This window comes from Chrysemys picta, chromosome 3, assembly GCF_011386835.1.
Source record: "Chrysemys picta bellii isolate R12L10 chromosome 3, ASM1138683v2, whole genome shotgun sequence".
NCBI classification, from domain to species: Eukaryota; Metazoa; Chordata; order Testudines; family Emydidae; genus Chrysemys; species Chrysemys picta.
Window position 1 is genome coordinate 114099242 of NC_088793.1, and position 23082 is coordinate 114122323.

General features: G+C 39.8%; 1 protein-coding gene and 1 long non-coding RNA gene across 8 annotated transcripts in view; one reads left to right on the forward strand and one right to left on the reverse strand.

Moving 5' to 3' along the window:
- Window positions 1–23082, forward strand: part of PLEKHG1 (pleckstrin homology and RhoGEF domain containing G1) — a 216714-nt gene that overhangs the window by 134655 nt on the left and 58977 nt on the right. For all 7 annotated transcript variants that reach the window (XM_065588805.1, XM_065588802.1, XM_005280454.5 and 4 more), the window contains one exon: window positions 4025–4563. In XM_065588805.1, coding sequence (XP_065444877.1) covers window positions 4025–4563 — 539 coding nt within the window. The remainder of the gene's footprint in view (window positions 1–4024; window positions 4564–23082) is intronic.
- Window positions 1–23082, reverse strand: part of LOC112060750 (uncharacterized) — an 88988-nt gene that overhangs the window by 20329 nt on the left and 45577 nt on the right. The gene's annotated exons all lie outside the window — the stretch shown is intronic.

Genomic DNA, 23082 nt, shown 5'->3' on the forward strand with positions numbered 1-23082 from the left:
CTGACTGGGAAGCCTAACTAAGGGTATGTCTTCACTAGCAATGTTAAAGTGCTGCCGCGGCAGTGCTTTAACGTGGCCGTGTAGCCGTGGCACCAGCGCTGTAAAAAACCCACCCCTACTAAACTTGCAGCGCTCGGGGCAGGGTGGGGCATTTCACACCCCTGGGTGAGAAAGTTGCAGCGCTGTAAATTGGCAGTGCAGACAAGGCCTAGATTAATGGAAAGCCAGGAACAAGAAAGATCTTGGTCCTGAAGCACATTTCCTCATGAGTGTGGACAAACATGTAATTATCCTCATCTCTGTGCTGAACTAAAAAGTAATTATTGTTATTCCTTAATTAAAGTATGCAGATTTCAGCTTTTCAGAACACAAGTTAAATACTATTATTCAACCCTTCCAAAAGATCTGTTGTTTTTTACTTGTTGTTGCAAAAATTTCAGTAAACAACAAAACACATAACAGAGTAACAGGTAATGCATTGGGTCAAATGTAGGTCAAAGAGTACAACACTTATGTAAGTATATACTTCTCAGAAGACCTTGCATGAACAATAATTATGTAAGCAAAAGATTAGTCTTTTTTTGCTCCAGAAGTACGGCGCACCTACACAATGGCCAGATGATGTCCTTGGGAACCGTGGGTGCTCAGCAACTCTGTAAGCCAGCCCTTCAGTGTGTTTGAAAAATGAATTTGCTCATAATGAAGAGAAGTTTGAGAGAAACAGGATTTTGAGGGAGGTTTCAGTGTTCTTTGAGGTGTACACAGTAAAAGAAGTTAAATCATTGGGATCATAATATTAGACAAATCTTTATTAGGGGTGGTGATTTTTTCCATTGTTAACGCCTTTGAGATTATTTTGCCAGTCAGGCGGTAGACAATTTGGGCAATCTACTGAAGAGGTATTTGCAATGGAGATGGGCCCAAACAACAAAAGCAGAAATCTGAACTTCACCAAGGGAGGAAGAATGGGCTTGTAGTTAGGTTTCTGGAGTGCATTCAGTTCTTGGATTTTTCCAACAGATTGTTCATGTTCCTTATTTTCCCCCATCTGTAAAATGGGGATAATACTTTCCCACCTCACAAGAGTTTTGTGGGGATAACTCGGGAAAAACTCAGATATGATGGTGATGGGGGCTGTTAGAAGAACCTATAGGTAGAACAGAAGTTCAGTGGCATTCAGATCCAGTTTTTATTAGGGCTAGTCTCTAGGCTTATACTAAGCAAAACTTAAAAGCAATTGCAGCTGTGCAAAATGTTTGTAATATAACACAAAAACACTGGAGACAAATCTGCTTTCTGGTTTTGTTTTAAGCTCAGAACTCCAGTCAAGCATGTCATACAATTTTGCTGAGATTCACAAACTTTTTGTAGAACCTGAACCCATTTTAAACAACCTAGGGTGACTTGTAGTTCTTGCTCTGAGATCATGCAGAACCGTTGAGGTTTTTTTATGGGTTCAGCATGAAGTTTTGAGAAGTGAATCTATAGGATCACTTACCTATTGATTTAAAAAAAAAAAAAAAAAAAGTTTCTCATAAATTGTTGTGAAGCCAAACTGCAGAGTTACACATGGCTGTAAAAGTACTAAGAATTTTAATTAAAGAAAAAAAAATAGTTTCAGGGGAGCAGGAAGAAGGATAAAACAGAACAAGATCTTTAAGGGGGTAAATGGTTTGCCTGGTGTACTCTGTGTACCATTCAGTTGCATACTTTTACATGGTGCTGCATGTTTACCTTTAATGACTTTTATGAAAACGGATGATCCTTGGTCAAATGTGTTCTATGTACAGGTAACTCTGCTTTCAGGTGCCCTGAACTCTGTTGTGTTTGCCAAGGTCACACTTCTGTAGGCTTTTAAGAGGAAGTGCATTTTAACTACTGCAACTAATCCTTGTTGTTTTATAGGCCATTAAATTGTTGTAAAGCAATCAAAGAGAACATTATGGAAGATTTAAAAGGCCACGTTAAATTTTACTTATACCTTGTGTCTGTAAATATATTTATTTGAAAAACTTCTATTAACATTTCTTACAACTTCAATTTTACTGACCGAAATTGTTGGGTTTTTTAAATTAATGAATGGCACAAATATTTGTGGAGCAAACATTACTTAGTAATACCTTCATGTTATCTGAAAACCAGACAACATATCAGCGAAACAGGAAGACAGAGTATGAAGTAATTGAATGAAACAGGAACCTTTTATGTTCCAACCAAATGGAACTAATCATGTGTTCTTTGTCGTGTACTTTAGTAATCTATTTTATGATAAGTTAGTGTAAGGGTATCCCCGTTACCTTATTTATCCTGTGCAGTTTTCAAGAGCCTCTAACTCTGCACTGCTAGCCTCTAATTTCTATCTTAACTTGTAAGATGATTTCACACTGATAACAAAAATGCATACTTTTTTTCTTATCAAAATCAATAAAATAAACTTCAGTTTAAATATTTTGCTGCAAAAATATATTTCCTTTATATTGTTCCTTTTGGAGTTTGCACTTGCTATCAGAGCTTATTCAAGAAAATGTTACATGCAAGAGGAAGACAGGGAAAGGTGGAAGGTAACATAGTCTTAAGATCTGGTCCTTCTCTTTCTTACAAGCATAAAACAGGGCATGGTGTTAAGCCAGTGTTAATGAGAGGATAATCAAGCCTTTAAGTCTCTAATGGCCAAATTGTGTCCTCTGATATATACTTGGCAGTACCCCTCAATGTTCATGTACACATATGCATCAGAGGGCAGACTATATTGTAGAAAAGTCAGAGCAACCCACTTTTATGTAAATATTTTTAAAAGAGTTTGGTGCTTGTTTGCAAAAGTTGCCAGTCTGGCATTCTCTGGAGAATGAGGTTCTGGCTATCCACAGACCAGGTGCAGCATAAGTCATGGCAGTGCAAGTTTCCCATACCTCCAGTGTGCCTCAATTCTGACCTGGAGGGACCAGTTACAAGAGTAGGCAGGTTCAGTTCACAAGCTCATTCACTTCTTGGCTTCTCTACTGAGACAGAAGCTTGGTTTCTCAACTGTGGACAGCTGCCCATTGAATTAAGTCTAGGGCGGAGTGAAATTCAGCATGTCCATCCCATTGGAAATTTGGACATTTCCGCATTTGTTTTCATTCGAAATTGAAATGAAAATGTGAAGTTGCAAAAACTTTCCTGAAATGGAAATACTAACAAAAATTGTTTCAGAAATTGTTTCAACATTTTTGATCAAAACAAAACAATTAAACATTCTCCCCCCCCAAATTAAACATTCCAAAAATTTGTTTTGATTTGTTGAAATGACATGAAACACTTATTTTTGAGCCACTTCTATGTTACACTGCATTTTCTTCTCAGTGCATTTCCTCATGGGAATTTGTAGTTTGAGACCCCGATGCCCCCATTCTCTCCTGTGGGTGAGGCTTCCTAGCCAGTTTGACTCTCTCATATGATGCACCACACAGAGCTAGGCCAGAGGGAAATTTGTATTGTATTATCAGTGATGTAGTCCTCCAGGGAACTCAGCCCATAGGAAAGAATGGAGACCTGAACTGCAACTCCCAATGCACTGATAGGCAAAAGCAGTTTAATGTTTTATTGAACCGATTACAAATTAAAAGATTGGGGTCAGATCAACAAAACAAAATATTCTGATTTGAGTCCAACTGACCCAAACTGAAATATTTCATTTAAATTTTCCTAATGGAAAATTCAATTTTCACCAAGATCAAGATTTTTCCTGTGGGAAATTTTGGTTTTGTGGAAACTGCATTTCCTTGCCTAATTTGACCACCAAATTGTTTTCTCACAGGCCACCAAACCACTGTTGGATAGCTGTAATGATTAGCCACGTTGACCTAGTGGTGAAAGGTATTAGATTGTATCAGTGACCACCATTGAGCCTTCCAAAGCCTTTTGTTTCAGTTGTCTGTGGAACAACAGATTTGCATTTGTTTTGTGTGTATGTGGTTTTAGATGACTGTTGGCTAATTTGTATTATGAGATACTGTAACAGTGAAAACATTTACTTATTTTTCAGATGACTACCATTTGCCTCTTGATGTCTTACCGGCTGTGACGGAGGGTCCTGGCCCCAGGACAACAAAGGAAGACTTGTGCAGGGGGAACAGACCTTTCCGCTACTGTGGAATAAATACCATGGAACTGTCAGACAGCGACCGTCCTGTCAGCTTTAGTTCCACATCCTCCTCTGCCTCCTCCAGGGATAGCCACAGTTCCTTTGGCAGCAGAATGACCTTAGTTTCAAACAGCCATTTGGGTTTGTTTAACCAGGATAAGGAAGCAGGGGCCATAAAACTAGAGCTGATTCCAGCCAGGCGATTTTGCAGCAACGAGCTACAAAGATGTAACCCCACAGAGCAACAGAATACCAAGGAAAGCCTTGAAAAAAGGCCAAATATGCCACGGAAAGCTGAATCTAAGGGAACGAACAAAAACTGTGCTATGTCCTTGGTCACAGAGCCCACAAGTCCAAAGCTCCTATACGTTGACAGAGTTGTCCAAGAAATTCTGGAGACCGAGAGGACGTACGTGCAGGATTTAAAGAGCATTGTAAAGGTAGGAGGCTTGGTTAGAACTGCCTAATTTGGTAAATTGTATCACATGAGTGTTCTACAGGGGAGATGCACAAGAAAAGGATCCATAAAATGTGATCTTATAACCAGGGCACTTAAACTTTGCAGTAGTGCAGGCAGGTCTGACAACTTGCCAGGAGCCGCATATAAACTTACTACAATGTTTTTATAAATGTATGCAATGTTGTTATAGCTGTGTTGGTCCCAAGGTATTAGAGACACAACAGGGAATGTTTTTTTCCCCGCACCGGCTGCCCTGTAGGGGGCGGCGGCACGGAGAACCAGAGTGCTCTGCAGGGCAGTTCTCTCCCTTCCCTTCCCTCCCCGCTGACCGGAGCGGAGCCCTCGCGGCAGGAGGCGGCGTAGCGGGAGGGGCCGTGTGGCAGCGCCCCTGCTGTAGCCCTGGCCGCCTCCTTTTCTCTCTTTCTCCCACCCGCTCCTTCCCCCGCCCCAGCCGGTCCCCCTGCACCCACGCTCCGGCTGTGCCGCATGGTTTTTTTTGCTTTGCCGTTCTGGCCGCCCTGTTTTGTTTTTGTTTTTGTTTTTCGCTTGGGGCGGCCAAAAAGCCAGAGCCGGCCTTGCTTCTTTGGTAGGTTAACATAAATTAATGCTCGTTTTAATTAACTAGTAATAAAAACAATAAAATAACCTTTGTATTTAATATTTTTACCCCTTGTAACCCAAGTGATTAGCCAGTATGTTCAGGGTCTTATGCATTGTTTTCATTAGGAAGAAAAATTGGTGGTGGAGTCCTGTAGTTCTTTGATGCTACCCTGTTTATTTACAAAGAATGTCTGTTTCTGTGGCTTTTCCATTTTGTGTGCACGCACACAAACGTGCAACTGCTGTTCAATCAATCCCCCACCCCTGCATTTTTGTATCAGACCCCTTGGAAGCCCCTTGGCGCATATGGCTCAGCTTCTCCTCCAGCCTGTAAAGGATAGGGTCCCATCATAGCAAAGAAATCTCTTCCCACGTAATAAGGATAATTGGACAAGAGTGGGACCCCATCTCCCTGTATTTTGGGCAGGGACCCTTATTGTTTCAGCTATCTATAAAGGAGCTTCAGGGTGAATGTTACACCTGCCAACTTCAAAGAGATTCCTCCAGGCCCCCAGCAAAAAAAAAATAAAAAAAATGCTCCACGGTCACTTTCCAGCTACAGGGAAAGGATCACAGTGGCCTGCCTTTTAGGGCTCTGTATGTAATTCTGCTTAGGTTCTTATACCATGCCCATCACCATTGTACCTGCGCACCTTACCTGCTTATTAAAATGACTCCTATGTCTCTTTGACCTCCTGCCCTGGGTGTATAGGTTTACTACAACAAGATGATTTCACAGGAGGTGAATGTCTAGTCTGGTAACTTTATAGTATAGCTGCCTAAAGCTACATATGTGTTAAATGCATCACTAATCTGGAAAAGAAAAGGTGGTCTGTTACTGACAAAAAACAAAATGATTTAGAAGAGTGAAGGGGGAAAATGATTACTGGGGCTTTGATAATACCAATGCAAAAAAAAAAAAAGCTCACACAAGTCTTTTCCTGCAGAATTACAGTATTTTCTATGACTGATGGGATTACACTAAAACCAGTTGTTCAGATTTCATTTTTGTAAGGGTTTAAAGCAAGATTGTATCACAATGTTAAAACAAGTCATCCTATGTACAGTCATTATTCAGTACACACAGGATTAATCCAGTAAACATGGCCTGCTTTTACCTTTTATCCCCCATTCCTCTCTGCACACATTTATACAGATACATACAATAAATTATACCACATTACTGGTATCTAAAATAAAGATAATCTTGAAATAAGGTACCCAGTTAAATTTAGAATGGCCAATAAATCCCTGCTAGAAACAGCTTAAGCATCACCAAATGCTGAGTAAATGAGACAAATCATCTTGCAATTATGAAAGTGCTGTAACTTGCTCTTCAGGAGAGCATTTGTGAAACTGTTAAAGCATTTAGAATGTCTAATTAAAAGAAGTCTTCACAGCTTTGTGAGGTTTTGGCAGATTAATTGAAAGTCAAAATACTAGGCAAGGGGATTTTTAGTTTAGCTGTAAAGGATAGGGTCCCATCATAGCAAAGAAATCTCTTCCCAAGTAATAAGGATAATTGGACAAGAGTGGGACCCCATCTCCCTCAGTGTTCATGTGGTGTTTGGGTTTTTTAACCCATTGCACATGACCCTGTCTCTGATCCCCTTTCTCCCCCTCCCCTCCCCCATCCACAGGACCTCAGTGATACCATATGAATTTGCCTAATAGCCCAAGCATCACAAAGAGGGGAAAAAAGGGCAGAATCCATGGAGATCTGCTTATTTGTATGATCATTCCAAACTCTGAGTTCAGTGGCTCCTGGCCACACATTGAAGCAATGAGTCTCTTAGCCCCAGCCTTCTATAAGTAGCCCATACAGGTTTGGAGCCGGTTGACTTGTTGGGGAGCCAAATTTAAATGAGAAGCAGCTAATGCACACTACGACATAAATATGGGTCAGGATTTGGTCCTTTGTCAGGAAACGGGGAGAGAAGGAGAAAAGAAAAGCGAAGGAAGCGGCAAAGGATGACAACCAGAGTGTGTGAAGTGTGGGTTATGAAGATATAACTGGAGGAAGGAAGGTATGAGGAAAGGGGAACAAACTAACCAGTGCAAAGTTGAAGGGAAATAAGAGCGCAAATCACAGGAGACAAAAATTGAGAAGGAAATGAAAGAAAATATAGAAGGAACAGAGTAAGAAATAAAGGAGAAACTGGAGCACACGTTAACGGGGAAGCAAGGAGAGTAAAAAGGGGTGGGGGTTATGTGGACAGGTAGAAAGTACACAGACTTGGGTGGGACTGCACTGTATGAATCTGTAATGTGAAACTATGTATGCTTTGCCAGTGAAATATGTTTCTGAGGATCTTTCTAATAGGTAACCATCCATAATGTAGCTGTGATTCTGTTCCTGCAAAGAAATACATAAAAATATTTGTGGGTTACTTCTCAAAAGATTGACTCTGGGCTGCAAACTAAAATGAAAAATAAGACCAGCTTAGAGCTATAAAAATGGTTCATTAACACTGGCTGGCTGAAGTTCCACGTAAGAACATGGTAATGGCTAGACATGGGATAAGACTGACCAGTGTAATATCTCAGGCAGTATCCCTCTCTGCCTCTGTTGTTTTTTAGAGCATTTAAGAAAGTTGCAGTTAGCATGCTCAAGTTGAGAGATGATGGGGTGGGTGAGAAAAGTAAAATTTCACTGTGTGGGCGGGGGGGGGGGGAGGAGGTTGTCAATTATTTAAATGTGAAATTTTGTCAGCATTGCTTTAGTCTTCAAAAAGTAGGGTGGTCTCGATGCTAACAGCACCAAACTGTTGGACAGAGGCAAAAAGGTCTTTCGTAACAAATGGCTGTTGTGATTTTTAACTGATATTGGAGGCCTGCTGAGGTTCCCCAGTTTTCTTGTACATTTCTATGCAGAAGTATTTAGATGGTTAAAAAATGAATGACAGGAGTTAGCACAGGGTTTTCACTACATGATCCTCTTGCCCTAGGCGGGGACACTTTTAAAAACAAAGTCTACTCAGGGAAACCATTTTGTATGGTATCTAGAAATGTAGTTTAATTATTACTGTTTTGAGGAATGACTTTGTGATTCTTAGGCAGGGGATATACAGAGGACAGACATAGCAATTGGGTTAGAACAAGCTTTTTTCTGCTGTTAGGTATGTTTAATCAGGTGACACTTACGGGGTCATTATAATTTTGAGTTAGTTCAGCTTGATGCCTACTTTGGGAAATTAGTGATACCAAACCAGATAGCTGGGCTTTCTGCTTGCCTCACTTTGATAGCAGGCACACTGGTCCACAGCAAGGATTCAGTGTCTGCAACATAGGTCTCCAGTGAGTCCCTACAACACAGGGAAGCAGAAAGACAAGAATGTTTTCTCCTCTTAAAAGTAATTTCTCAAAACTTGATTCAATTAAAAAAATACGTAAGATAAATAAAAATTCACTCATAATGGTTAACTAATGCTATAAAAATCTTTGGAAAACTGAAAAATTTGATGGTTTTGTTGTTACTCTACAAGTGGCTACTAATGACTATTATTGATAAACATTTATATTGTGATAGTAGCAGAAGTCAGAACCCCATCGTGCTAGGTGCAGTATGACTTTCTTATTACACACACACAAAACTATGTTAAAAGAACCATTATTAAGGTTGCAAACTCAAGCACTAAAGAGTTAGCAAATGGCAGAATTAAAGTGGCAGAATTAAAGTGCAGCCTAAAGTTGACGCCCTTGTGCATATGCATTATGATACAGTAATTGCTACACCTCCTCCAGCTTCTACAACAACTGAAGCAAGGATTCTACATGCAACTGTCTCCTTCAATACACAATCCTAATTAATCCCCAGCAGATCCATTCTGTGCACTGAATAAGACAAGGGTCCAGTGGAAAAAATAGTATTATATACTGTATGTAATTAAATACTGTATTGTAATGCATAGGCGCAAGAGGGACAAATTAAGGTTGCACAGACAACTTTAATTCTGGCATTTCCTAGCATTTGACAGCCTGACTTTGCAATATTAATAACCTTTAAACATTTTTTGTGGCCAATTTTCTAGTAAACTAAAAAACCAGAAATTCCATCATGTGGTATCATATTGCCATCAACATGAGTCATCAGCAGGGTTGGAACTTCAGATCCACAGCATGGACCTGTGCTGCTTGAGCTAACAGGGTAACTGGTAGCAATAGTAGGTTACCATCCTCTACATGGATCAGCTCTAAAGGGGGACATGACACTTCTTCAGTGGGTTTCACAGATGGTGATAATTTCACAAATTAACTTTTTTAATCACGATAAATTTTTGTGAGTTAATTGCGTGAGATAACTGTGATTAATTGACAGCCCTAGTAACAAGCCTTGTGGATAGGGAGGAAATGGTAGATGTGATGCATCTTGACTTCAGTAAGGCTTTTGATACTGTCACATGACCTTCTTATAAATAAACTAGAGAAATATATAGCCTACATGAACCTACTGTGAGGTGGGTGCACAAATGGTTGCAGAAGTGTACTCAGAAAGTAGTTATCAATGTTTCACAGTAAAGCTGGCAGGGTATACCAAGTGGGGTCCCATGAGGATTTGTTTTGGGTCCGGGTCTGTTCAGTGTCTTCATAAATGATTTAGATAATGGCATAGAGAGTATACTTGTAAAGTTTGTGGATGATACCACGCTGGGCGGGGTTGCAAGCGCTTTGGAGGACAGGATTAGAATTCAAAATGATCTTGACAAAATGGAGAAATGGCCTGAAATAAATAGGATGAAATTGAATAACGACAAATGCAAAGTATTACACTTAGGAAGGAACAATCAATTGGACAAATACAAAATGTGCAATGACTGCCTAGGAAGAAGTACTGCAGAAAAGGATCTGGGTTATTGTGGATCACAAATTAAATATCAGTCAACAATGTAATATTGCTGCAAGAAAAGCAAATGTATTTCTGGGATGTATTAGCAGGAATTGTAAGACACAAGAAGTAATTCTTTCATTCTACTCAGCATTGATAAGTCCTCATCTGGAGTATTGTGTTCAATTCTGGGCACCACACTTCAGGGAAAGATGTGGACAAACTGGAGAAAGTCCAGAGGAGAGCAACAAAAATGATTAAAGGTTTAGAAAACATGACCTATGACGGAGGATTGAAAAAACTGGATTTGTTTAATCTGGAGAAGACTGAGGAGGGACATGATGATAGTCTTCAAGTACATAAAAGATTGTTATAAAGAGAAGGCTGATAAATTGTTCTCTTTAACCAATGAAGACAGGACAAGAAGGAATGGCCTTTAAATTGCAGCAAGAAAAGTTTAGGCTAGACATTAGGAAAAACTTCCTAAGTGTAAGATAAGCACTGGAACAAATTGCCTAGGGAAGTTGTGGAATCTCCATCACTGAGGTTTTTAGAAACAGATTAGACAAACACCTGTCAGGGATTGTCTAGATAATACTTAGTCCTGCCTCAGTGCAGGGGACTGGAATAAATGACCTATTGAGGTCTCTTCCAGTCCTACATTTCTTACCTCGCCAGTCTCCACTCCTCAGGATTCTAATCCAAGTACCACCAAGTCCTAGTCTCACCCTTCTAGACTCCCTGACTCAATCACCCTTTCGCTGGTAAAATCTAAGACATTTCTACTGAGTACATGCAACTGCAATTTTTCAAAGGCTTTTAACTTGGTCAGACAGGGCCAGCTCTGGCTTTTTTGCCGCCCTAGGCAAAAAAGCCACCCGCCGCGCCCCACCCCCCCAGCGTGGCAGGGAAGGGCGCCGAGCAATCCCCCACCGGCCGGAGCGCCGGGGGGGAGGGCGGGGAGCCCGGCCGGGGCTTTCCGCTCTCCCCGGCGGCCAGAGTGCCGGGAGCAGGACGGAGAGCCCGCCGCGGCTCTCCGCTCTCCCCGGCGGCCAGAGTGCCGAGGGGAGGGTGGAGAGCCCCCGGCGGCAGGAGCGCTGCGGGGAGGGCGGCGAGCCCAGTCGCGGCCCCGCTCTCAGGCCGGAGCACCCCGCTGCACCGCCCCCTCCAGGCGCCGCCCCAAGCACATGCTTGGTGGGCTGGTGCCTGGAGCCGGCCCTGTGGTCAGATTTGGGCAGATTTTCACAGGGATGGGAAAAGGCACGTCCCCAATGCAAAGGGACCTGCCAAATTTCAAGTCCCTGCTCCAAAGCAAGGGAGCACTAGAGCTTTTGAAAGAAAAGTTTGCCAGAATTTAATGTGGACAAAACAATGTATTTTTCACTAGAACTTTTCTCATATATGGCTAAACTGTTTTGGCTGAAAACTTCCAGAACAATTCAGCCTGAGGCAGATGCCTAGGATTTAACATTTCAGCCCAAATTATTAAACTTCGGCAAAATTTTATGAGCAATTGAAAACAGGTATACTTTATGAAAACTTCATAATGGGAAGTTTCAGGTAACCTAACAATACCAGTGCTACTAGCTCAGTCTATAATAAATGGAAGCTCTGCACATCTAGAGTATGAAAACTACATTACTCTTAATAGAATATGTGTTGCCACATTTATGCAAATTTAAAGACATAGGCTTCTTCTGTTCCAATTGTCTTTCCCTCTCCAACTACCATTTTCACTCCTAAGTATGGTGCCTGATGTTTCCTTTATGTAATTGCATGTGGAAATTATGTTTAAAAACAGGAATAACTGGTAGTTTTTTCCATTTAAGAATACAAACTCTGGTACCCATCAAAAAAGAAATAGGTTGTCTTATAGCAAATGCCCTTCTCTAAGCAATGCTTCCTAGACAAGAACATTCCAGAGGCTGCTCAGTAGAAAGTTACTTGAACATAGTTGAAAAGATAGCTGAGATGCAAAAAGTCTTTACTAGGCCCCCTGAAGACAGGCATAAATCCATTGCGCTTTGTGACAGTGCTGTAATCAGCAAATAGTAATAATTATAACCGATAACGTTCTTCTTAGTGTTTTGAGATCACCCGATATGGGAGGGGCTGCTATTGTGAAGCTGACATCCAATCTCCCAATCTGTATTTTCTTGAACACATTAAACCCAAAAGACTAGATCTGCACTAACATAATGATGCCTGTAAAGCTGCAGGGCGATACCACAGCTTCAGGGATAGGCATTACTGTTTGGCAAGGGAATATGAGCCTCAGAAAGATTGCTGACAGGGTTCGTTTATTTATTTTAAATCTCCTGCACAAAAGAGAGAATGCAGGTGATAGGTGTGTGGTGTTCAAGCAGTTCACTTTAATTTTCTCCATGAACAGTGTGACACTTTAGAAACAGGCTTTCCCCCCTTCGGGAGGCCAGCTAAAGACTTTTACATTGCCTGCCCCCCCTACTGAGAGAAAAGCCATTCAGTTTAGATTTAAAGTAGAATAATAAAATTCTTACTGAGATATCTTGCTTCTTAGTGCCACTTTCTCCTTTTAGTAAGATAAAATTCCAAGTAAAGGTAAGACTTTAAAAAGCAGTTATAAGCAGATTAGTTTTCCATTAGCTCATTCTCCTTTCGTACTAACCAGAAATAGCTCTGTAGGTCTTTAAAAGATTTGGATGAGCAAATACAATTTGTTCATGGCTATTAAAAATAATTATACTGATGAGATTTTTCTAATTGTGGATGGTATTAGATATACAGGTCTTTTATTCTGGTGAACTTTCTCATTGCTGGCACACTGAGACATGAAGGAAAAATTGTCAGATTTTGTTTTCATTCATACCTGTGCAGTCTCACTGACTTCCCTGAGGATAAATGGCTGCAAAGGCAGGGAGAATTTTGACTAATTGTATTCATATGTGAAAATTTAGGTTAAATTTGTCTCTGTTACCCCAATGTAAATTCAGAGTAACTTCCTGAAGTCAATGGAGTTTCTTTGGATTTATACCAATGTAAATTAGAACAGAATTCTAATATATTAACCTAATTTGTGTTCCTTGTTGTGGGAAATGGTTTCTGTAAAATAACCAGTAAGGAGCTTGCTGTTTCTTTCTAGAAATGAATATATTTTAAATGTTTATATCATCAGTGTTTTTCTATTTTCTATTTTTGGTGTTTTTAAAAGTATATTATTGTAATCCATATTTAAGATTATTGGAGGGTGAGATGTCTAGTTCAGAAATATACCTGGTCTTGTTACATGTGTAAACAGTTGTTCGTGCTTCCTGCAAGAATCGGCTAATGTAACTCAAACCTTTGCCTCCTGAGGCAAAATCTTATTGTTTTAATGGTCCCTTTCAGTTTTGCACATGGTATTTTTGCTTTTTGGACATAGGCCATATTAAATATCCTAAAGCCTGAGTGAGTGAGTGGGTGTGCATATACTGTTCTTTACTATATGTTTGTCTTATATTATTTCAGATTAAAAAGTTTCCTATACTGGGAAGGGGGATAGCCCAGTGGTTTGACAATTGGCCTGTTAAATCCAGGGTTGTGAGTTCAATCCTTGCGGGGGCCACTTAAGGAGTTGGAGATTGGTCCTGCTTTGAGCAGGGGTTTGGACTAGATGACCTCCTGAGGTGCTTTCCAACCCTGATATTCTATGATTCTATATACTCCAAGTTACCCTAGAAAATTAAAACCTTATGCCAACTATGTACACTTTTATGACTCCTACAGCCTGCACCCTGGTCAAAAGGTTCTTTCTTGCTGTCATTTTTGCCCAGTCATTTTTGCCCAGAAAAGGGGCTTATTACAGTATGAATAAAGTATATTGTAAACAAAGGATATCTTTCTAACCCAACAGAGCAGAGCTTAAAACGGAGATACTATGTGCAAATTAAGGCCCGTATTAGGATTGGTTCTAGGCTAACCTCATACGAAATACATAAAGTCTTGACTAAATGTGATTGTCTCATACTTTCATTTATAATAGACATTATAATTGCCTTATCTCATTTCTCACAGTAAAAGCTGTTCCTATCTCTTGCTCGATATGTCTCTAGTAGCTGGAAAACTCTGATGTAAAAAATAATAATCCCCTTGGGCTTTTCCCTAACTGTTCGTTGTATCTACCTGTTGTCTCTCATTTTAGAATGTAAACTTGTTGGGGCAGGGACCATCTCTTTGTGTTTGCCCAGTGCCTACCCAGAACATGACTTGGACCCTATGCTGTACCACAATACAAATAAATAATAATAATTAACAACTTAAAGCTGACTTTAAAAACCCACTGTTTTTTGATCAGTATGAAATGGTAAATTATGCTACAGTAATAATAAGCCTTCTACAAATCCACTGTTAATCTTTGTAAAGCTTTCAGTGGAGGATAAGTGGCCAAGATAGCTGCTACTGCTGCTCCAATGAACTATCGAATTGCTGAAAAGACTTACTGCTATTGTGCTCACTTTATTTGGAGCAATGGATAAATCACTCAACCATGCTGTCTGTTTACAGCTTAGTAAATGCTGTTCTAAATGCAAATCAAAGTAGATAAAAGGGTGAGAGTTAATCTACTTCTGTTCTGGAAAGCTTTGATTCTTTTCTTTTGAGGGGAGGGGGGGAAAGTGTAGTTATATGTGGAATGCACCATTTAGGAGTTCTTGTCATCCTCAAGAGATTCTGAGGGTGAAATGTTGTCTCTGTAACTAAAGTGAGGTTGGACCATGGGGTTGTGTTACCATTTAGTGAGACCCATAGAACCTCTTTGTCATTTAGAAAGCCATAAACAATACATCTGCTAACCCCTGCCCTCTGGCTCTGATTTACTCCCTGGTAGCACATGGGTAGCTCTTGGTGTTATGTACATTTCTATGAAGCCCAGCAATGCTGGGGGAAGGTAAGTTAACAGTAGGTAGACAGAAGAACTGACTGGTAGATTTGTGCTTAGAAGTTTTCAGCGATAATTTTAAGGTTTGTAATAGTTTTTGAACATGACGACAGATCCGAGCAAAACTATTGTAATTTCCTTTCCTTCCCTCCTCCACCCCAAAACCAAACCAAACAAACAAAAAACCCCAAACCAATAAAAATCACCCAAAAGGTAATTTTGGTTATGTAACCAGTTAAAAAGAAAAGCAAAGTGAGTCCCCAATCAGGTCATAGCTTCTGAGACTTTTTTTGTTTTTTATAATGAGGAAGCTATCATGACTGTGTTCTCTGGAGTATATAAATAATTGACTATTGATCTTTAAATTTGAATTATTATTATATATAAATTCTGTCATAACTGTTATCTTTGTTAGCTAGGGAATACCTCTGACCTTTACAACTGAATAGATGATAAAGCAAAAAAAAAAAAAAAAAAAACCCCACCCATAACAGTGTATGTCTTTGAGTTGAGAGAGAGAGTGCTGTCTTGCAGTTTATTTTTTGGATTGTTTGGGGGAGGTGGGAAGAGTTGCCATTTTTGTGGTTTCACAAGAAAACCCTTGGCAAACAAAAGAAACTTTTTTTCCTTCAGTAACAAACCATCCACTGGCATGTCCTGCTTCTAGCTTTGTAACTTATCACTCACCCTGAAATGGTAGTAATTAAATCCACTCCTAAATTTTTGGCCATGTGGCTAGTGAAGAAAGCATATGTATTTGTTTTCATTATAGTTGGTTTTAAGTTTTTTGTTTGTTTTTTGTTTTTCCTTGGAAAACAGACTCACCAGACTTCCTGTCTGTCTATATTTGAAAATAAATGTAATTTTCCTTCTAGAATGTAAAGTGATTCAGAAGGTGTTTTAGAATGCCTTTAAAGATTTTTAATGCTCAGCCATGCCATAAATTAGTCATAAAAGGAAGACTCTGAACAGAGTCGGGGTCTAGGATGTGGGACTTTTGGGTTCTCTGACTGGCCATGCCACTTTTTCATTGTGTGACTTCATCAAGTACCTTAACTTTTCTGTGCCTTGCTTTATCTGTCTATATAAAGGTTGTAATCAGTACCTACCAGTTCCCATTGTGATGATTAATCTATAAGATGTGTTCACAACTTTTGAGATTTTTAGATGAAAGGTGCTTTGTAAAAACAAGTCTCTGTGCAATAGCTTTATTTGCATGCAGAAAAGTGTAATAGAATATAGCATAAACATAATGTGTAAGTCAGTTGTTATACTTCTAAATGCATCTGTTAGAATTTTAAATAAATAAATAAATACCTAGGCTATAGGGTGATTATTATAGTTTCTATTGATATTACCCAGTTTGGGTAGTTTCTGTTGATACTACCCAGCTTTAGCTTTAGGAACTTTGGGGGAGATTATTATATCTGTTCAGTGACCAGAGAATATTTGACACACTAATTGCTGTGCCTTACTGTTTAATGTTTCCATTTAGTGTCATAATTATTGAACAAATGGCTTCTTTTGTCTTGTGTACTTTTCTCTTCTGAGTCCCTGGAAAGTTTGATGGATGGTGACCTCACAAAGCCCATCAGTGGAATGTCAGTAAACTGCTTAAAGGTGTGGGTTTTTCCCCAAGATTTCCATTCCTAATCTCCAACTTTAGCTGCTACCCACTCTCCTATAAGTAAAGATACCAAAGACCAGTCTGTGGCTGCAGCCATGATTTGATAGTCTTCTTAGCATATGTGCAACGTGCCTCAGGTGGCATGTGACCAGAATTAATCACCGAGTTTGGTCTGCTGGCTAGATCATTAGCTTTCCCGGCTTGGGCCAGTACCGACAAGGATTGCGACATGAACGCTGATCCATGTAATAACCTGGAACAGGCAGAAAGAAAATCATAGTGATGAACTAGGTGTCCCAAGAATTAGACAGATTTTTGTCTAGGGTCCATTTGGCTAGCCCTGTCATTGCTAAGATGGCCCATAACTGGCTTGGCACAGGTTAGACTAACAAATGGTATGATCAGTTCAGCACTGCAGTGTTTAATTTTGTGCTAGGGTGGACAATATTGTCAGAGTTTTGTAAATGTTTCTGTTGCATGATATTCTGTCAGTCCTGTGATACCTTTCACCTACTAATGCAAAACTTTAGAATTTTGATGATCTGATAACATTGCAGTAGACGCTACAGCTTGCATCTATAGAGCCACATACGAGCATCTCTAAATATCACAAGGACTTTCTTAAGGCACCGAAAGGGTTAATTTTAAATGGAGACTACTGCATCTTTTCACATTTAGTACTAGGCTATTTGACATTAGGGTGACTAGACGTCCCGATAATAACGGGATTGTCCCAATATTAGGGGCTTTGTTTTATATACGTAACTATACCCCTTCCCCTTTTAAAAAAAAAAAAAAAAAAAAAAAGTCCTTTTTTTCACATTTGCTATCTGGTGACCCTATTTGACATTGGTATTCATGCCGTTTGAAAAAATGTCTGTATAGAGGTTTGTAGTACAGATTCACTTGTCTGTATGAAGTGATCTACAGCTTCTTTATGCTGACTAGTCTGGCCATCAAACTTTAAAGCTATCTTTCTTGGCAGTGCAAACTTCAATTTATGACCAATGACAAGTCTATCTTTGTTGTTGTTTTTTTTTTTTTTTTAAGCATGTACTTCTCAAAATCTTTTAAAAAGAGATTTTATTATTTTTTGAAAATCCTAGTTTTTAGTTGTGCAGTTACCATTAAAGGCAAAATTAGCACCACCTTTGAGTATAGTGGGCTGCTGTGATTGATATATTTAATGTGTAAGTTCAAAGGTAGTCAGATATTTTGGAGTAAAAGGCATGGATAAAAGGAGAGGGGGCTAATCCTGATTAATTTCTGGCACATTTTAAACATATTTGAAAAGTCCAGTCTTTGTTCCTCACTGTTTTTTCTGTAGAGCTATATGGACAAGTTTTACCACAAAAATGATCAAATTTGAACTCTTTAGACAGACTTTACTCTGAAAACTTGGTATCGTACAACCAGGTCTCCTGATTAAGCCATGCTGTTGCCGTTGTACACCATGAAAGATTTCTAAACAATAAGTAACTACAAGCTACTTACTGCATATAAGTCAGCTTTCAAAGACTGGCAGTATTTTGTTCATATATCTAAGAAGTGAAGAAAGGCATGTCTTAGTGGTCTAAGCACAGGGCTGGGGGATAGGAATTCCTGACTGCTAATCTTGGCTAGGATACTAAATTCCTCTATGGCCTTATATAAGTGCCGATGAAGTCAATGGCCGTTTCCAGATCTCAGCACTTTTGGTCCTTCTCTGTCTATTTCCCTCTCTAAAATGGGGACAGTATTAGTTCTCTCTTAAATGAGTGTTGTGAGGAAGTCACCTTGGTTATGGAGGAATTTTTCATTCAGTTAGTTATGGGGATATCTCCCTCAGTTTCTTTGTAAGTGAAAGGTAAGGATAAAAATTCAGCTTGTTCTGCAAGCCCCTAATTATGGACAGTGTATGGGGAAATCTGTCATGACCTCTTTACTCTGATATGCTGAATTTAAAAAACAAACAAAAAAAAACCCTTCTCTATTTATAGCCTTTCTTCCTATCATATTCTCATCAAATGCCTTCACCATCAATCTTTGCTCTTTCTACATATAGCAAGTAAATAGAGGATCCTTTTACTGTATCATGATACCCACTTGTATTGCTCAGCTATCTATGAAGAATTATCTATGCTTAATATGTAAGCTAATCAGTCCAGCACAAACTGCGGAAATTAGCCATAGACCAAGTGAGATTGCCTGTCAGCTGGTATTTATTCTCGCCACAAACCCACGTGATGCAGTAGTAAGTAAAGAAAAAAGGAACCTATGGAACCATTTTCTACATCCTTTGGAATCAGAGAACTGCAGTATTCTGCACCTAAATCACAGGTAAAACTTGCTGATTACAAACAAAGTGAAAGAAAATATTTATATGCGGTATTTGGAAGATTGTTGCCGACCCCACCACAGGGTATTGGTGAAAGTCTGGTGGTACCGCAGTCCTTCTAGCTGTCTGATAGTGTGCTCTGTGTACCATGAGCTCGGAGGCAAGCGCTGCAGGCGTTCCCAAGCACAGAGGCTCTATAGGCTCTAGCCCTAGAAGGTTCCTATACGCACTCTCATGTTTTGAGTAACATCATTCCTGTACGAGGGCTACCGGAAACTAAAATGTGCAGATATCCTGGGCACAATTGCTTTGTTATAGTACCAGTGAAGATCAGTTCCTAACTCAGACCCCAAGGAGTATAAGGTTCATGGCATAATTGTAACTTCTCTACACCATCCTACGTGCATACAGGCTGCTCTCCTCTAGCCTCCTGCTGCAGCTACTGCTAATCCCCTGCCAAGGACAGGATGTGACTCTGCCTGGCTCTCGGCCTTCCTGTCCCAGCGTCCAAATTGACTTCTCTCAGCTGCCCTTTCTCATGTTGTGGCCTCTGGCTGGGGCTCCTGCTCTAATGCTGGTTCTGGAGCACTCTCAAGCCTATTGCCCTCTGGTTGTCCATAGTCTTCAAGAAAAACAGGATAAACCAGACATGAGTGTATGAACAAGGATAGATACAGGATGAGGAAAAGATTTCACTTCAGTTAAGTGGCTTATGAAAAGTGCATGTTCTGTAGACCAAGAACTTTTTCCCTTTTGTAAAATTGTATGTTTCAGGGCCACCTCAAAATCATTTAACCATTCTTTCAGTATGAATTTTAAATAATTCTTTAATGACATGATTTTTGAGTTACTGCTTTAAAAATGCATCAGAAAAGGGTGGGGTCACCTAAAATCTTTTTTTGCGGTTTTATGTGAAATGAGCAACCTAAGGATTTAATTATCTGGCAAATGAGTGACAGGTTTGTACTGAGTCTGTTTAGTATTGCCCGGAAAATATGCTTCCAGACGCACTGTTTAATTGTAGAGAAATCATGTATCACTGAAAATCATTTTCTTTGAATTCCTTCCCCACTCCCCCCTACCCGTCCCGATCTTGTGAATAAAGATACCATCTTTCTTTTTTGATGGCAAAAAGTGCTAAGAATTTTCAGACATTTGGTTTATTAGTATCTTGTGTTAAATAAACATACATTGTATGTAATAGAAGAAATATATGGATCAGACATCTATGGCAATCAGACTGTACATATGTAAATATACATATGTTTACATATCGGTAAAATGTAAACATTTGATACTTTACTATGTACTGTCAGAATATATATACTTCACAGTTCATTTGGGTAGGTCGTGAAATATTAGTAAAAACATGAGATGATTAAATTGCTTAATCAAAATAAATTGTAGCAAACAAAACTGCCAACAAATTTTATGGATGGTTCTGATTTTTTTTAAAAAATGTTGGTGGTGAGATGAGCTTTCTGAAGTAAAGCTATTATAAAATTGAAGGAAAAAAATTAATTGGGAATCACAATAGTTCAGCAACTGGATCACTAGCAATATAAAATGCTAATATAAAAGAGAAGCTATCCTAAGAAGTATTTATTTGGGGAACTGAATTTCGTAGCAAGTAGCCGTAAATTGTGCATGTGGAGAGGTTGTGTATAGGTGAGATGGTGTAGTAATGCCGTTTTTAGCCTGGTCATCTTTTCTGAATGCTTGGAGTCATTATTACAATGAGAGACTGAGTTGGAAGACTCAATAGCTTGCATATGTGACATTGTGCAAGTGTGCTTTGTGTGTGCCTATAAGTTGTGCATTGTTTGATTCAGATAACACAAAGATGTATTTAAAGTTTAACACAATGTATGTTTTGACTCCATCCCTTCAGTAGAACAAAAATTTCCAGCTTAATTTCATATATTCTATGTGAAAAAAATTGCATTACATTAGTCCTTTTTACTGCTTCTTTATTGAGACAAAGGGTTAGGATGAAATATCTCCTTTGGGATAACTATTGATGTGAAAAATTTGGTCCATAAAGAATATATGAAATTAACTTTGATGTTCTTGTCCATTGAATTGCTGGTCTTAAAAGTAGGGCTGTCAATTAATCGCAGTTAACTCACGGGATTAACTAAAAACTAATTAATGATAACTAATTATAAATAAAAATTAAAACTAAAAACTAATTAACTCAAATAAAAAGAATACCAATTTAAATTTATTATAAATACTTTTGGATTTTTTTAATCTTTTCAAATATATTGATTTTAATTTCAGCACAGAATACAAAGTGTACAGTGCTCACTTCATATTATTATTTTTGAAAGCAAATATTTGCACTGTAAAAAAGATAAAGAAAAGAAATAGTATTTTTCAATTCACCTCATACAAGTACTGTAGTGCAATCTCTTTATCATGAAAGTGCAGGTTACAAATGTAGAATTATTTTTTGTATATAACTGCACTCAAAAACAAAACAATGTAAATCTTTAGAGCAGGGGTGAGCAAACTACATCCTGCAGGCCACATTCGGACCATTTAATCTGGCCCTCAGTTCCTGCGGGGAGTTTGCCCTGCTCCGGCGTTCCAGCCGGGGAGCGGGGTAGGGTGCTTGCCCTGCGCCATGCGGATCCCAGGAAGCAGCTGGCATGATCCCCCTCTGGCTCCTATGTAGTACGCAGAGGCATGGCCAGGTAGCTCTGCACGCTGCCCCATCCGCAGGCGCTGTCCCTGCAGCTCTGCGCGCTGCCCCATCCGTGGTTTCCAGCCAATGTGATGTGCAGGGATGGCACCTGCGGGTGGGGCAGCGTGCAGAGCTGCCTGGCCACGCCTCAGAGCTGGAGCGGAGGAGCTGCTTCTGGGAGCTGCTTGCGGTAAGCGCCGCCTGGAGCTTGCACCCCTGAGTCCTCTGCACCCCAATCCCCTACCCCAGCTCCAATCCCCCTCCTGCCCTCTGAACCCCTCAATCCCAGCCCAGAGCCCCTCTTGTACCCCAAGTCCCTCATCCCCATCCCCACCCCAGAGCCTGCATCCCCAGCAGAACCCGCCTTCCCCCCTCTTGCCCCAACAGCATGCCCCATCCCTGATCCCCCTTCCACCCTCTGAACCCATTAGTCCCAGCCCGGAGCACCCTCCTGCACCCCAAACTCCTCATCCCCGGAACCTGGAGACCTCTCCCGCAACCCTACCCCCAATTTCATGAGCATTCATGGCCTGCCATACAATTTACATACCCAGATGTGGCCCTCGGGCCAAAAAGTTTGCCCACCCCTGCTTTAGAGCATACATGTCCACTTAGTCCTATTTTTTGTTCAGCCAATTGCTCAGACAAATGAGTTTGTTTACATTTATGGGAGATAATGCTGCCTGCTTCTTATTTACAATGTCATTTGAAAGTGAGAACAGGCATTTGCATGGTATTGTTGTAGCCAGCATTGCATTCATATGCCCCTTCATGCTTTGACTTTCTTTTTGATTAATTGCGATTAATTTTTTAATCTTGTGATTCATTGGAATTAATTTTTTAATCTACTTAAAGCCATACAATGAACCAGCATTTCAAGTCACTTTCTGACTAATTTCAAATTGACTTGCCGCCTTAGTCATGGGTATTGTATGCACATGGACAGCATAGATATTGTGTGGGGCTAGAAATATTTTCCATTAGATAGTATCCCTTCACCATCTGTCTAACAGTAACATTTTCATGTGGATGAAAGATGTCCTTTCTCTGCAGAGCATTTAAAAAAATTCTCTATGAATAGGTTACTGAAAGAGCCAATTCAAATAATATATTGAAGTACAGTTGCTGCAGCTAACACAGATGAGTTTTAGATGTGGCTGGTTAAGGTAGCTAATTATCTTGACATTTATGGATTGCAGCCTTCCCTGTGAGGACAGGTCAGCGTGTCTGGTGAAGATTTAAAATTGCAGTGGCAGAAAGCTTTAAAATAACTTGAGCAAGCATGTGCGCCACTGGAGGAGTGATAGGAATGATCATCTCAGTCAAGGTGAGGCTGTAATGGTATTTGTAGTTTTGCTGTCTGTAGTGAATGCTTGTGCTGGGGAAGGGGTGAATATTAAAGGGTGGAAGCAATAAGAATAATCTGCTAAGTATGGTCTTAGGAAATTTTCCAGCAATTTAAATGGATATCCCAAATAGAAAACATAGTAAGAAAACCAGAAAAGTGCCACTGTGGCTAAACAACAAAGTATAAGAAGCAGTGAGAG